Source organism: Mesoplodon bidens (genome assembly GCF_964165515.1).
Source record: "Mesoplodon bidens genome assembly, chromosome: 19".
NCBI classification, from domain to species: domain Eukaryota; kingdom Metazoa; phylum Chordata; class Mammalia; order Artiodactyla; family Ziphiidae; genus Mesoplodon; species Mesoplodon bidens.
This window is the reverse complement of record NC_138179.1, coordinates 9,578,007-9,592,088: the sequence shown is the minus strand read 5'-3', so window position 1 is coordinate 9,592,088 and position 14,082 is coordinate 9,578,007. Positions and strand designations below refer to the sequence as shown.

At 46.1% G+C, this 14,082-nt stretch overlaps 2 protein-coding genes across 2 annotated transcripts in view; one reads left to right on the top strand and one right to left on the bottom strand.

Annotated features, from left to right (window-relative positions):
- The window catches only part of LOC308606941 (C-C motif chemokine 4), a 94,163-nt gene that overhangs the window by 60,717 nt on the left and 19,364 nt on the right, over positions 1 to 14,082 (top strand). The gene's annotated exons all lie outside the window — the stretch shown is intronic.
- Positions 4,605 to 6,818, bottom strand: LOC308607578 (pre-mRNA-splicing regulator WTAP-like). The gene has a single exon (XM_081219622.1). The coding sequence runs from the start codon at positions 6,616 to 6,618 to the stop codon at positions 5,428 to 5,430; it is 1,191 nt and encodes a 396-aa protein (XP_081075748.1). The 5' UTR covers positions 6,619 to 6,818; the 3' UTR covers positions 4,605 to 5,427.

Sequence of the window (14,082 nt, the reverse complement as noted above, 5' to 3'; positions counted from 1 at the left end):
CCCAGAACTTTCTAAAAGAGGAACTTCATGGGTAGGGCAGCCTGGCCCTTTATCTAGTTGTGTATTGCGCAATGTGCTTATTCGAGATAGATGTCTTTGAAATGGATGCCTCAGCAGTCAAAAGTTTAAGGTAGAATGTTTGAGGAATGAGCCGAAGTCTGAAAGGCCAGCCTCAGTCTGGCCCCTTCTGTAGCTGAGGCTTCTCCAGTTCTGCTGTCTGCATCCAGGCTATGGTTTTCGCTTGGGGTGTGCTTCTTAAGACTCCGTGGCATTATCATCTACATCACAGCTGTGCCGTCAGCTGGGGTGAGTACCAGAAGGTTCAGCCCTGTGGGAGAGATGCTTGATCTACAGATCTGCTCTCATGAGAAGGCACCACCTAACCTGGTCACAGGGTCACACCAACCTCTCACCTCCCCTCACTGTGGAAACCATTTCCCCATCAAGTAAGCAACACAACCATTCTTGCAAATAGCCTGAGCCTTTGTGGCGACCCAAAGCTTTGCTGGCTTCTGCAATTCGCTGCATGATCCCAACACAGTGATAAAAAATGTCCCCCTTGGTCTACCCAAGTTTCCATCTTTGAATGCCCCAAGGCTGCCTATAAAGAGGGGACATGGCTTAGACCCCAGAAGGAGGCTGCAGCTCCGAGTCGCCAAGTCCCAACCCTTCTTGGCCACCACTTGGGCTCTCACTCGGCTGTCAAGCATCATGGAGGTCCCCGGGGCCACCCTGGCTGTCCTGCTCCTCTCCGCAGGCCCCCATGAGTCTGTCCTCCCTTTCTTTTGCCCTGTCCCGTGCCGCCCCCTCTCCCCACTCTCTGGCCACGGCTTGGGCCACAGTGCCAAAATCTTGTGCCTGAGCCATCTAAGTAGACGACTTCAGAGAGATTTCAGACACTGTTTCCTGAGCAGAATTTCCCTTCTCAAGGGGTTTTAGCAATTCTAATCTCCGGCTCTGGGAGAGAGTGGGAGGTTATTCCTGGGAAAATGAGACCCAGATGGGATTCTGACAAGAGATGGAACCTGTGTCCAGTTGGCTCCCAGTGGTGTGGCCTTCACTCTCCTTAAGAATCCAGTTGAGACTCCCCAGTGAGAGATAGAAAAAGAACTAGTTTGTTCAGAAAACTAAATTCTCCATAGAGAGGCATAGAGACTCCAAACCAAGACAGACAACCCCGAAAGAGAGACACAGAAATAAAAATGTCAAAGGAAAGAGGAAATGCCAACTTCCTCCTGGATCCCCCCGCCCATCGCCCTCTCCTCCGGCAGCACTGTCTCCTTCAGGTCCGCCTGACCCTCCAGGTGCAGCTGGTTCACCTTTTCCTCTGAACAAGGACTTAGGATCAGTCTGGCCTGTTTCTCACAGTTGGTGCCAACACCCCGACTGCCTGCTGCTTCTCCTACATCTCCTGGCAGGTCCCGTGTAAATTCATGGACGACTATTATGAGACCAGGCGCCAGTGCTCAAAGCCCGGTGTCATGTCAGGGCCAGTTTCCTTGCCCACCCTGGGGAAGCAGACTGGGGGTCTGGCCTGAGGCATGTCCTCAGAGCTCAGGACACCAGGAGAGGCCACTGCCGTGTTTTCTGACCTGCTCTGGGGCCTGCAGAGAGTCCTGGAGGGTCTGCCCCCGGGCAGAGGGGGGAGTGACACCAAGAAGTTGGCTTTCCCAGGGGACCCCATATGAGACACAGGGATGCTCTGTAAACCCCAAGTTTAAGGACATGATATAAAGCATGTGGATAGGCTCTGAGATGTCTGGGGCAGAGAAGGAGGGAGGGGTCTCAGTGGGCCCAGGATTCCCCTGCTGGATTCCTCAGTGTGTAATCCTCTCCACAGCTTCCAAACCAAAAGAGGCCAGGAGGTCTGTGCCGACCCCAATGAGGACTGAGTCCAGGAATACATCACTGACCTGGAGCTGAGTGCCTGAGTGGCCTGGGAGCTGCAGGGAAGGTGTTACATCTATGGCAGATGGGGGAGCAGGACAGTAACCCTGGGATTCCAAAAGGCACCTCTTCTGTGGGTCACATCCCCGCCCCCAGCCACACTCTGGGGCCCTCCTTAACTTTGATGTATCTTATTTAACTTTTGTCATTTATTTCCACTGTCGAAGTGGGTGATGTAATGAATATTTGCTCTGACACCGCATGTCATCCTCTTCACCAGCCATCCCTCCTCCTCCCTCTTCAGTTCTCCTCATTCTCAATACGTGGACCAGTCAGTGTGATTAGCGCTCTCTTGGCAGAAATAGTTATCACACACAACAAACAACACATGCTGATTGAGTGCTTTTGCCCAGCACCATGATTCAAAATATCGAAGGCTCTTATATAAAAGGTAAACCAGCATTTTCCTCGTGCTGACCCTCTTGATTTTGTTTTCCCAACTAACCAGAATCACAGGTTGAGAGGAATACTGGGGGAAGAAGTAGAGAAATATGAAAACGGGCAGAAAGCCATGAGAAAGGGATAAAAGTACTAGTAGAGGGACACCAGGCATCTCCCTGGAGATACTTTCCTGGAAAGTTGAAACTGACATATTATTTTGTAACCAAATCACAATTGATATGGTCTAGGAAAATTTCCTAGTTAAATGAATACCATGGTGATGCGAATGTGTGCACACAAGTTCCTTTTCATAAATGATTTCCTCAGAATGATGGCTAACACTTGTTGAGGGCTTACCAAGTGTTGGATTCTTCGCTAAGTGTTTACATTAGTGCTGTGCTAAGTGCTCACATTAGTGACAGTCTAGCCACCCCTGCCTGCAGTCTCTCAAGGGTACCCTACCTGCCAGTTGACTGAGAGCCTTGGTCACTTTCTCTGTTGTTCTGCACTTTGCTTTCTCGGGGAATGTTCTCCATAGCCACACCTGAGCTGAGGCTTGGGGGCCAGAGTGGCCAGAGTTAAATATAAATACAGGATGAAGAATTCTTCACTATAAGGATGTCCCATGCAATAGATGGGACATACTTATACAAAAAGTATTTGTCGTGTATCTGAAATTCAATTTTAACTGAATCCAGTATTTCATCTGGTAACCCTACTTGGAGTGCATACCTATATAAAGGCTGCCTAGTTCCTGTTGGAGATGGGTGCTATAGGATTGGCTTGAGGGCAGAGCAGTGCTTTTCCACCTTGAATTCACATAGAATTACTTGCAGGAGCTTTTAAAAAAACTCCATTGCCTGGAGCGCACCTCCAAAGTTATGGATTTAATCAGATTTAGGTGGGACCTGGGCAGCAGTCATTTTAAAATGTTAATGCACAGGTAGTTTGAGAACCGATGTTGGGGTGTAGTCCTAGTCTGTTTTTGGCTGGTCTTGGGGTTTCAGAGGCAATACAGCTCCTTTCCCATTTTTCAAGGTTCTGAGATGTTTTTGGTCAATTCCACTGGATGGTTAATTAGCAGAAAATCCGTCAGCTACCGTTACTTTTAGAACGGGGTTTTGGGACTCCTCTTTCATAGCACAGTACTGGGAGCTCTGGGCGTCCCCTTTACCGTCACACCCCTCTCCCCCATGTCACTGGCTGCTATCTCCCCACGGCCCTCTGCTGATGAAACGATGCCACAGGAGTGGAGGTTTCCTTAATTAGCTCCAGTTATGTTGACGCAGTTGATGCCTCCAACTGCATCCCAGTTACCTGTGTCTTCACAGAGAACATGATGGTTCATTTTGTCCACAAGATAAATATTTAAGGGAGGGGTCTGAGAACGGGATGAATCAGGCTGTTTATGGACCCCACTTTTTTGTCCTTTCTATTCTCTCATCTTCCCATTTCTTCTTGTACTAACATTAGCTTGGAGGAGAGAATTCTGCTTTTCCAGATGACTGATTCTCAATCAGCTTGATTTGCAGGCAGCAAGCAGAAAGGGTTTCTCTTAAGCAAACTATATATTTTTCCTTCTCTGCTATTGGAGAAGCCAGTTTCAAAGTGAGCTAATCTCTTTCTTAGTGGGCTTTGCTGATATATACTAGAAGTAATCAGTCTTCAACATCCTGAATTTTCCTTTTGGATGCAACCTTGGTAGGCAGATGACCTTGGTGAGAATATGTGAGCCCATGGGGGTGACCCGCTGTTGTGCTGGCCAGAGGTATCCTTACTGATTTTGCATTCAGCTCCTGCCCTCAGCCAATTCCACTTTTGGGGTCTGCTGCCTGAAGCACTGCAATCTGTGTCACTTAGGGATGTTTTGAGTTACTGTATCAGAAAAGCTGGCTCAGTCTGACTTAACCAATAAAGGAAACTAGTTAGTTCACATAACTGAAGCTTCAAGAAGTATTGATTGACTACCTTCAGTCAAAGCTTGATCCAGTGGTCCTTAAAGTATCACCATAAACCATGTTTCTTTCTGAATTTCTTTTTTTAATAGATTTTATTTATTTATTTATTTATTTATTTATTTACTGGCTGTGTTAGGTCTTTATTGCTGCACACGGGCTTTCTCTAGTCGCGGTGAGCGGGGTCTACTCTTCATTGCGGTGCATGGGCTTCTCATTGCGGAGGCTTCTCTTGTTGTGGAGCACAGGTTCTAGGTGCACAGGCTTCAGTAGTTGTGGCACACAGGCTCAGTAGTTGTGGCTTGCGGGCTCTAGAGGGCAGGCTCAGTAGTTGTGGTGCAGGGGCTTAGTTGCTCCATGGCACGTGAGATCTTCCCGGACCAGGGCTCGAACCCGTGTCCCCTGCATTGGCAGGTGGATTCTTTTTTTTTTTTTTTTTTTTTTTTTAAGGAGTTACAATAAAAATCTTTATTTAAGTTTGGTCAGTACAGGTAAGATATACTGGAGTCACAGAGCAATATGCATTAACAGGATACAACAGTTCATAAAAACTGAGTAACTATGCACACAAAATTCTTAAACATTCAGTCACCTAAAGAGAAAATGCACAGATGTATGGTGGAAAAAACTGTATCTAACACTGAAACTACTATAGGACTCCTTCAACAAGTCCAACTTTCAGTGATAAAACTACTGTACTGGGCAGACCTGGCAGTCATAAACCCGCATCTACGCTAACAAGTCTGAATGGTGCGTAAGTACAATAACAGCATGAATAAGAATGCCCTTACACAGCACAGGTTCTAGGATAGACACAGATTTAAACAGACATCATTGTGTTACACTTTAAGGAAAGATTTCCATTTACAACTTCACATTAACTCATATAAAAATAACCTGACCCTACACAAAATGTCCTTTTAGCAACATTCAAAGTAATTAATTAACTGTTACAATTTCCAAAGTGGCAGAGGTATTGAAGCAAAAAGAAAAAAAAAAAAGGAAAAAAAGAAAAAGGGAAAGGAAAAAAGAAAAAAAAACACCCACAAAAAAGGCAAATTGTGACAAAAGTATGCGTTCATTTTCCGGACAGTATCCTCTCCCAAATTAAATGACACTGTATAAAAGTTTGCTGGAAAAAATTTTACAAAACTGAACCCTGTACATTTACACTTGAGTCCAAGCCATTCTGAACGTGGCGGGAACCCGCAGTTCGGTTACCTTTCCCACTCACTGTTTTCTCCTCTTGAGGGTCATGATTGGAGTCTGTGTCATTTGAGTGGTGTGTGACCGAGTTCTCACTGCCCGTGGGAGAGTCTACACTTTCATACCCCGCACTGAGCTGGTTTACGTAACTACCACCTCCTCTGCCAGTTCTCTCCTCCGAGCTGTTGGAGGCCTTATTACCATGCCCTGGTGAAGAAGGGAAGTCATCTTCGGCCGTGTCCCCCTCCCTATGAAATCCAGACCCAGACGTCCTCTGCCGGGAGGAACTGCCATTACTTGGTCCGTTGGCCAGACGACTGCAGTCTTTACCTGTGGCCTCTGCCTGTCCTACAGGCTCAGAAGATGTAGTCCTGCTGGTACTCGGGCCGGGGGCTTGAGACTGCTGCTGCTGGTACTGAGCCAGCTGCTGGCGCGTCTCCTTCAGTTGCTGCTGAAGGACTAGGATGGTACTCTGCATGCCCTCCACTTCTTCGTCAAGTTGAATGATGAAGTCATTCAGTTCATCCTGACTGCTTTTAAGCTCCTCACTATATTTCTTCTGTAAAGCCAATTCTGCTTCAAGTTGTGCAATACGTCCCTGGGACAGCTGCCTTCCAGGCTCTTGATTCTCCTGGATAAGCATTCGACACTTCGCCATTAACTTTTTGCCTGTTTGGCTATCAGGCGTAAACTTCCAGGCACTCAGTTCATTTTGGGCTTGTTCCAGTTTGTCTTTAGTCTGTTCCAGTTCACCTTTCATTTTTAGGAAAAACAAGTTGATCGCTGGGTCTACCATTGTTGATCTCAGTTGGGCAACGCTAGGCTGCTGGACTTGCTTGAGGTACTGGATTTGAGTAGTACACTCTTGCATCTCTTGCTCCTTGGTTGCTAGTCGCATTACAAGAATGTTTTCCCTGCGTGCAGACTCTTGCTGTTGTTGCTTTAGTTTTTCTTCAGATTCCCTTAAGCCAGTTACATCATTAGAGTTAAGATCTGTGTACTTGCCCTCCAACGCTTGCACATATGCTTCATATTGTTTCCACCTGAGAATTAATTCATCTCGTGCCATAACTTTGAAGTCTGTTTCACTCAGTCGAACCTTTTTAGGAAGAGGTTCCTCGTTGGTCATCTTGAATCCGATCAGTTGTCTCACGGACGCGGCCACAGCTTCCCGCCCGTCGGGCCCAGCCGCGGGGAGGAAAGGCGAAAGGAGGGCGCCCGCTGAGGGCCTCGAGTCGCTACAGGAGGAGCTGCGCCTGGTGGCACGCCCCGCGGCCGCTGAAGCGCTGCGAGCTCGGCGGGGGCGGGGAGGGAAGCGGGCCGCAGGGAGTGGTGGCAGGTGGATTCTTAACCACTGCACCAACAGGGAAGCCCTACTTTCTGAATGTCTGATCTCCCTTCCATTTGAGAGCTTCATCCTAGGACCTCAACTCTAAAGTGAGTTATTTTGCTTGCAGACACTTCCAGATTTTATGAGTTCCCCCACCCCTCAAGATCTCTTCATTGGGTTTCAAGAGGAGAAGTAATGACCTCTCTTCACACAGGTGGAACCCACTAGGCGGTCCACTCTCTTTCTTCTTTCTATAGATATAGAATGTGCTTGCTGACTTCCTGAGCCAGACTGAGTGGGAGAGAAGAAAATGAGCTAAGGGGCAGGGCAGAGAAAGGAGTGAGTTTCCTCTTGGTCAAGCGACCCTGTGGAAGGTTCTGGAGCTTGAGCCTTCTTCTCAACGACACAGCACAGATTGGGGAATCATGTATCCCACCTTTTTTGGGGAAGACCCCGTTTATGCTGGTTGTGCCAGCATAATTACTAATAGTATCCTCTTTGACTCTCAGAATGGTCATCCTACCAGTAGCAGGTCTAAGTCTTTTTTTTCTTTTTGCGGTATGTGGGCCTCTCACTGCTGTGGCCTCTCCCGTTGCGGAGCACAGGCTCTGGACGCGCAGGCCCAGCGGCCATGGCTCACGGGCCCAGCCGCTCCGCGGCATGTGGGATCCTCCCAGACCGGGGCACGAACCCGCGTCCCCTGCATCGGCAGGCGGACTCTCAACCACTGCGCCACCAGGGAGGCCCAGGTCTAAGTCTTGAAAGGTCTCTAACAGCAGGAGCTCAGGGTTGATGTCCACAAAGATCCTGGCTGTGTGGGCAAAGGATGCTGAAGTCCAGTCTGCAGGTCACCTGTAAACTCTTACACCCAATGCAGGGCCAGGTATGCTCCAAGAGGGAGACTTTTCTTAACATGCTCAGGCTAGCGAAGGCCCAGGTGTGCTGCCAGTGGTGTGGACTGAGGGAGAGATGAAGGATGCAGGCAAGAGTGGGATGTCAACATCAGGGAACTATGCAAAGAGAGGACCCACAGAAACCCTTTCTGTGCAAAGAAATGCATGTGCTGCCCAAAAGAGCATCAGTGGCTTATTGGTATTAAAAAGAGAAGCAGAGATAACAAACAGAAGGGAAAAGGGACTACATCTGTTAAGTTTTCTCTTTACTCCAGTATCACCCCACACAGACCACCCCCCTCCCCACCATACCAGAAGAATTAGGCCTTTAAAAGAGAGGAGGGGAAGGGATCCAGGACCAAACTAAAGCCTCATCTCACTCCAACTCCTCTGAGCCCAGTTTGCACCAGTGGGAGGTGTGGAGGTGGGCAGAAGTGGAGATGAGATCAAATTTGAGATTGAAGTTTTAAACTGAAAGAATTTTAATTACTGAATGTGGCCAGAAAGTTATGGGACCTGCCCAAAATGTTGTTAAGGTGGAAGCAATAATGGGAGAAAAGTTCAGCATTTTATGTTTATTTTCTGTAAGAGTCAGGATAGAACAGGCTATAGTTCTGTAATGAACAACCCCCCAGTACATTAACAAAATAAAAGTTTCTCACTTGCACAAGATCTGATGTAGGTTGGATCATTGGTTCTCAAAACTTAGTGTGCTCCAGAATCACCTGGAGGGCCTGTCTAAGTACAAGAGGCTCTAATTCTATATGTCTGGGGTATGGCTCAGCTCTGCTTTTCTATTGGGCTTTCAGGTGATGCTGACGCCGCTGGTCCGTGAACATGGTCTTTGAGTTGTACTGATTCCAGAACAGCTTGCCTGGTGACTCAGGAATCTAGGCTGCTTCCATCCCGTAGCTATAGATTCTGGAATGAGAAAGAAGGAGACAGAAGAGGCGTACTGCTTTTAACTGTTCTGGCCCAGAAGTGACACACATCACTTCTGCTTACAGTCCATTGAGCAGAATTAGTCACAAGAGACCAACCCAGCTGCAATGGAGGGAAACATATGGACTATTTAGGGAGCACTGTCTCTGCCACTTACTCTCAAACAAAAGGGTAACCAATGAAAGAGGTCTGACCAATGTGAACTTTTGTTTTTGGCCACGCACTCAGATTGCAGGATCTTAGTTCCTCCACCAGGGATTGAACCTGTGCCCTCAGCAGTGAAAGAACCAAGTCCTAACCACTGGACAGCCAGGGAATTCCTGACCAATGTGAAGTTGCAGTCTATGAGAGTATTTTGCTTGTTCTTTTCCTTCCCCCCTTATTACTATAAGATGAATGTCAGTTTAGTACTCATCCTACATATGAAGTATTCATGCAATATTCATGCTGTCAAGATGTGGACTAAACCCTAGATCTATTGGGAAACATTTCAATGCTCATAGGCCAGTTGTGTAAGTCGTCAGATGTTGAGAGTCCACAGCAGCAAGGAGGAGACTCCACGGCTTCAACAAGAGCAGAGGTTCCTCCTGTGATCACTACTCCTAATAATGCCCACACACTTGTCCTGGGTGGTTTGCTATGTTCTTGGGCAGAAGGGAGAATATCTCAGAATGGGAAGGGATTATAAAATGTTGCATGGGAGAAGCTCTGTGTGCAGGTACATGTGTGTGTGTGTGTGTGTGTGTGAGTTTGTGTGTGTGGAGAGAGAGAGAGAGAGGGAATCCTGAGTCAAAATGTACCCCTTGGAGCTAGACAGGATATGTTTGTTACCTTGATCTCTTGATACAATGGACAGCATGACATTAACCAACATTCCAAAGTTTTCTGAGCCACACTGAAGTCTCAAAGGCTCATCCCTTCAATGGTGGATCTAGATCTTGAGCAAGGGATTCAAATATCTGGGATACTGCATAGAGCTGGGGGTGGGCTGTGGGAGGATGAGGTGAGGACAAGGAGAGCTAAGAAGGGGCACGTTTTTGGAGTAAGACCCCAACTTAAAAAATCTTGTCTTTTAAATGAAAAAATTCACATACTCATATGTAAGAAAATCAAAGGACAAAGAGTGGAAAATGAAAAGTGAAGCTCTCCATTTCTTAAAAATTGTGTTTCCCAGAGGAAATCACATTTAACAGGTTGAGAGGTATCACATCACATGTCCTTCTTATGTTTATGTAAATATATAGAGTTTTTACCAAAGCAAGCATTATTACATGTAGTTCTGAAGCAATTATGTTATAACATAGATATTTGTATATTTACAGATACACATATGAAAGGTATATTTTATATACATAGCTTTAAATTAATGTCATGGATACATTTTCATCTCAGTGCATTTATAACTACTTCATCATTTTCAGTGGTTTCATATTTATTATGTGGCTGTACTATGATGCTTTAAGCTATTCCGTTTTTGATGAATTTGTTTCTCTTTCATTGCTTTCACAAACAGGGCTGCAAAGAACAGCTGTATGCCTATACCTTTATGTCTTTAGATAGTGTTTCTCAAAATAGATTCCTCAAAATAAGATAGATTGAAGAATGCATACATTTAAAAATTTGCTAGAAACTGTGTCATTACTCTTCAAAAACCCTGACTATCAAAATTCCACTTTGTGATACTAAAAAATAAAGAGTTTTGTGCTTCCCTGGTGGCGCGGTGGTTGAGAGTCCGCCTGCCGATGCAGGGGACACGGGTTCATGCCCCGGTCCGGGAAGATCCCACATGCCACGGAGCGGCTGGGCCCGTGAGCCGTGGCTGCTGAGCCTGCGCGTCCGGAGCCTGTGCTCTGCAACGGGAGAGGCCACAACAGTGCGAGGCCTGCGTACTGCAAAAAAAATTAAAAAATAAAAAATAAATAAAAAATAAAGATTTAAAACAAAACAAAGTAAGTAGGGCTTAACAAAAAATTAATATACATTTGCATTTCTCATAAGCATGTGGAAATTCTCCCTCCTGAATTTTACAACAGAGACTCTGACTTAATCTAACTTTCCTACACTTAAAAACATAACCTAGGCCAGGACTCAGAAAACTTTTCCATAAAGGGTCAAGTAGTAAATGTTTTGGGCTTTGCAGGCATACAGACTCAGTGGCAATTATTCAACTCTGCCACGGTAGTGAGAAAGCAGACACAGACCGTATATCATGGAATGGGCATGGCTGTGTTCCCCTAAGACTTTATTTACAAAAACAGTCTGGAATTTTTTTTTTCTCCCTCTACAGAGAATGCAGCTAATTGAACAGTCTGTCTCCTGTTCCACTTCTATTTGGGAACCTTAATCTGGTCTAAGAAGAGATTATTCCTGGTCTAAGAAGAGATTTTTTCCAGCAAGAGACTATCTCTGTAAATCACCTATAAGGTGGCACTGAGGTGAGTTTACTACTTAGCTGATCACTGGGAACCACCTGAAGCTGGATTCTGCCTCCTATTGAAAACCCACCCAATTTTCCCACTCCCACTATAGGACAAGCCCCCACCCTGCCTTCTGGGTACATAGAATAGGAAGCTAAAACTCCTTTGGAAAGAAAACCCCCCCTGAACAGATAGCCCAGGGCATTTTTGAAAACCCCTTGGGAAGTCCTGTATTTCACTTGGTACCTCTGTACATAGGGCTTTAGTGATGTGGTCTGACCTGAGCCAGAAAGTGGGGGGACAACAGCAAATGTCAGCAGGAGGACACTTGTGAGAGGAGGCCTGGGAACAGAGAGCCATGGTGAGGAGGGCAGTAAGAGCTCAAGAGTGTGGGTCAGAACAACTCGCAGTTGCCAGCCTCCTTCTGGGGTCCAAGCAATGTCCCCTACTCTTTTTTGTGTGTGTGTGGTACGCGGGCCTCTCACTGTTGTGGCCTCTCCCGCTGCGGAGCACAGGCTCCAAACGCGCAGGCTCAGCGGCCATGGCTCACGGGCCCAGCCGTGCCGCGGCATGTGGGATCTTCCCGGACCAGGGCACGAACCCGCGTCCCCTGCATCGGCAGGTGGACTCTCAACCACTGCGCCACCAGGGAAGCCCTCTTTTTTTTTTTTAACATCTTTATTGGAGTATAATTGCTTTACAATGGTGTGTTAATGTCCCCTACTCTTAAGACCTAAATCGTGGACTATTGGGAGATAGAAACTCGGGGTGATGAGAGAGGAAGTTTTTAAGCCCAGTTGTGCCTTGTTGACTTGCATATGCAAGAGGGGTCTTGGGTAACCACAGGGCTCAGGGTATTTGCAAGAATAGTTCAAGTGCTCACTTAACTGGGGCTGTTTATGGGGAAGTGGTTTCCACGGCAAGAGGAGGTGAGATGTTGGTGTCATCGTGGGACCACACTTAGTTGGTTCTTTCTCATTAGAGCCCCATAGTCATAATTTCCCCCAGCAGAAACTTCTGTTATTCCACAGCTGTTCTAACTGCATAGATGTGGCATTTGCAATGATGCCGTGAGTCCTGAGCAGCACAATCCAATTGAAACCACACCCAGGTAGACAGAGTTGTATTATCAAAGCCTGGGTTTCAGGAGTGATGAGAGGGCAGGCTGCTTTTCAGACACTCACTCATTCAAGAGAGATTCATCAAGGGCTGTCAATAAACACAAAGCAACGGGGAGAAAGACATGTTAGGTGGACTTCCCTGGTGGCACAGTGGTTAAGAACCCACCTGCCAATGCAGGGGACACAGGTTCGAGCCCTCGTCTGGGAAGATCCCACATGCCACAGAGCAACTAAGCCCGTGTGCCACAACTACTGAAGCCCGTGCACCTAGAGACCGTGCTCCACAACAAAGAGAAGGTACCTCAATGAGAAGTGCGCGCACCGCAACGAAGAGTAGCCCCCGCTCGATGCAACTAGGAAAAGCCCGCGTGCAGCAACAAAGACCAAATGCAGCCAAAAAAAAAAAAAAAAAAAAGACATGTTAGGTATGGGGGTGACATACATAAGGAACCTTAAAATGATCTTAGCCTTTGACCAAGAGAATCCGTGTCTAGGAATCTATTTCCTATATAAATACATTCAAATATGGAAGAAAGTTTATGCATAAGAGTATTTGGTCCCCAGAATATTCATAACAATTTAAAATTGGACCCAATTTAAATCATCTACAATATGGAAATGGCAAAGAAAATTATGGTATCTTCACTTGGTTGGCTATTAGGGAGCCTTTACAAACAATACAATGACATGGGAAATGCTTAAGTTCTAATGATAAGTTAAAAAAAAAACCCAAGATGCAAATAGGCTTATTTTAATCAGGACCTACCCCATGTCTGGGGATGTGGTCAATTCTATATAATATTTTTTGTGGATGCTGTTCCCAGGAAAGAGGGAGAACAGAAGCAGCAGGTATGATGTGTCCCCTGCCATCTACCCCTTAGTCTGTCTAATAGTAAAGAATTCTCCTCTCTTCCTCAATATAGGCAATTTCAGTAATGATGATTCATTATTGTGAGAGTTCTCTCATTTTCCTCTTTCCCCCGTCTTCTGCTTTTATGAAGCAGGGTGGGTAGTGTTTGTGGCAGGACCAGTTCCACCCCACTTAGTGTGTCCTGGGATGAACATGTAGCCCTATTTTCTGGTGGTGACTTTGCCACTGTGAAGAGCTTAATGTCTCTTTTGCCTCAGATTTGGGCAATAGTCACTTATAGGGCAACAGGCAGTACACAAATCAGCATCTTCTTAAAAATAAAGTCATTCAGGAAGGGAGAAGACTAAAAGTTTCTAATCTAGAGAGCAAAGGAGAAGAAATGTTTGTCACACCCAAAGTGTTAGTGTTGTTAACTCAAGAAAAAAATCTACAGGAAAAAAACAAACACATAGTGAGAACATGTTTTTCCTGACCAGCACCTACTCCACATCCTTCTTGATACCAGAAACCCACAGTTCCTTTGGGAAGCCACTCTTGCTCATAATTCTCAGATTTATGTGAAATTCATCCAACCATGATGCAGGTATGTGCCTTGATTAGCTTAAGCAAATCAATGAAACCCATCCCCTTAGCCACAGTGATTGGTTAGGAATGGGATTTCTGACCTGTCAGTCAAATCTGAAAGAACCTAGTGATTTTTTTTTTCCAAGGGAGACACAGCGTCTCTCTTCCTTGAAGAAAATGTACAAGAATTCATGTGACACTGGAAGGTACTGGCAGCTATCCTGGGACTCGTACATGGAAGGAGGTCAGAAAGAGAAAACGGGACCTGCAGGGCATCACAGGGCTGCTGCATCCAACCTTTCCTGGAGCCAGAGCCTCCCTGTACCCTTTGATCTTGGAACCACAGGGTTCATTTATTCCAGTCTCTGAGGTAGGTTTGTTTGTTTGTTTTCCTTCTTGCAACTACTAATATCCTGAGAAATACAGAGTCCTGTATCTGTGCAGAGATACAGAGT

Bases quoted from the DNA above. Each gene is read 5' to 3' on its own strand.
- LOC308607578 (XM_081219622.1), bottom strand. From the start codon at position 6,618: ATGACCAACGAGGAACCTCTTCCTAAAAAGGTTCGACTGAGTGAAACA.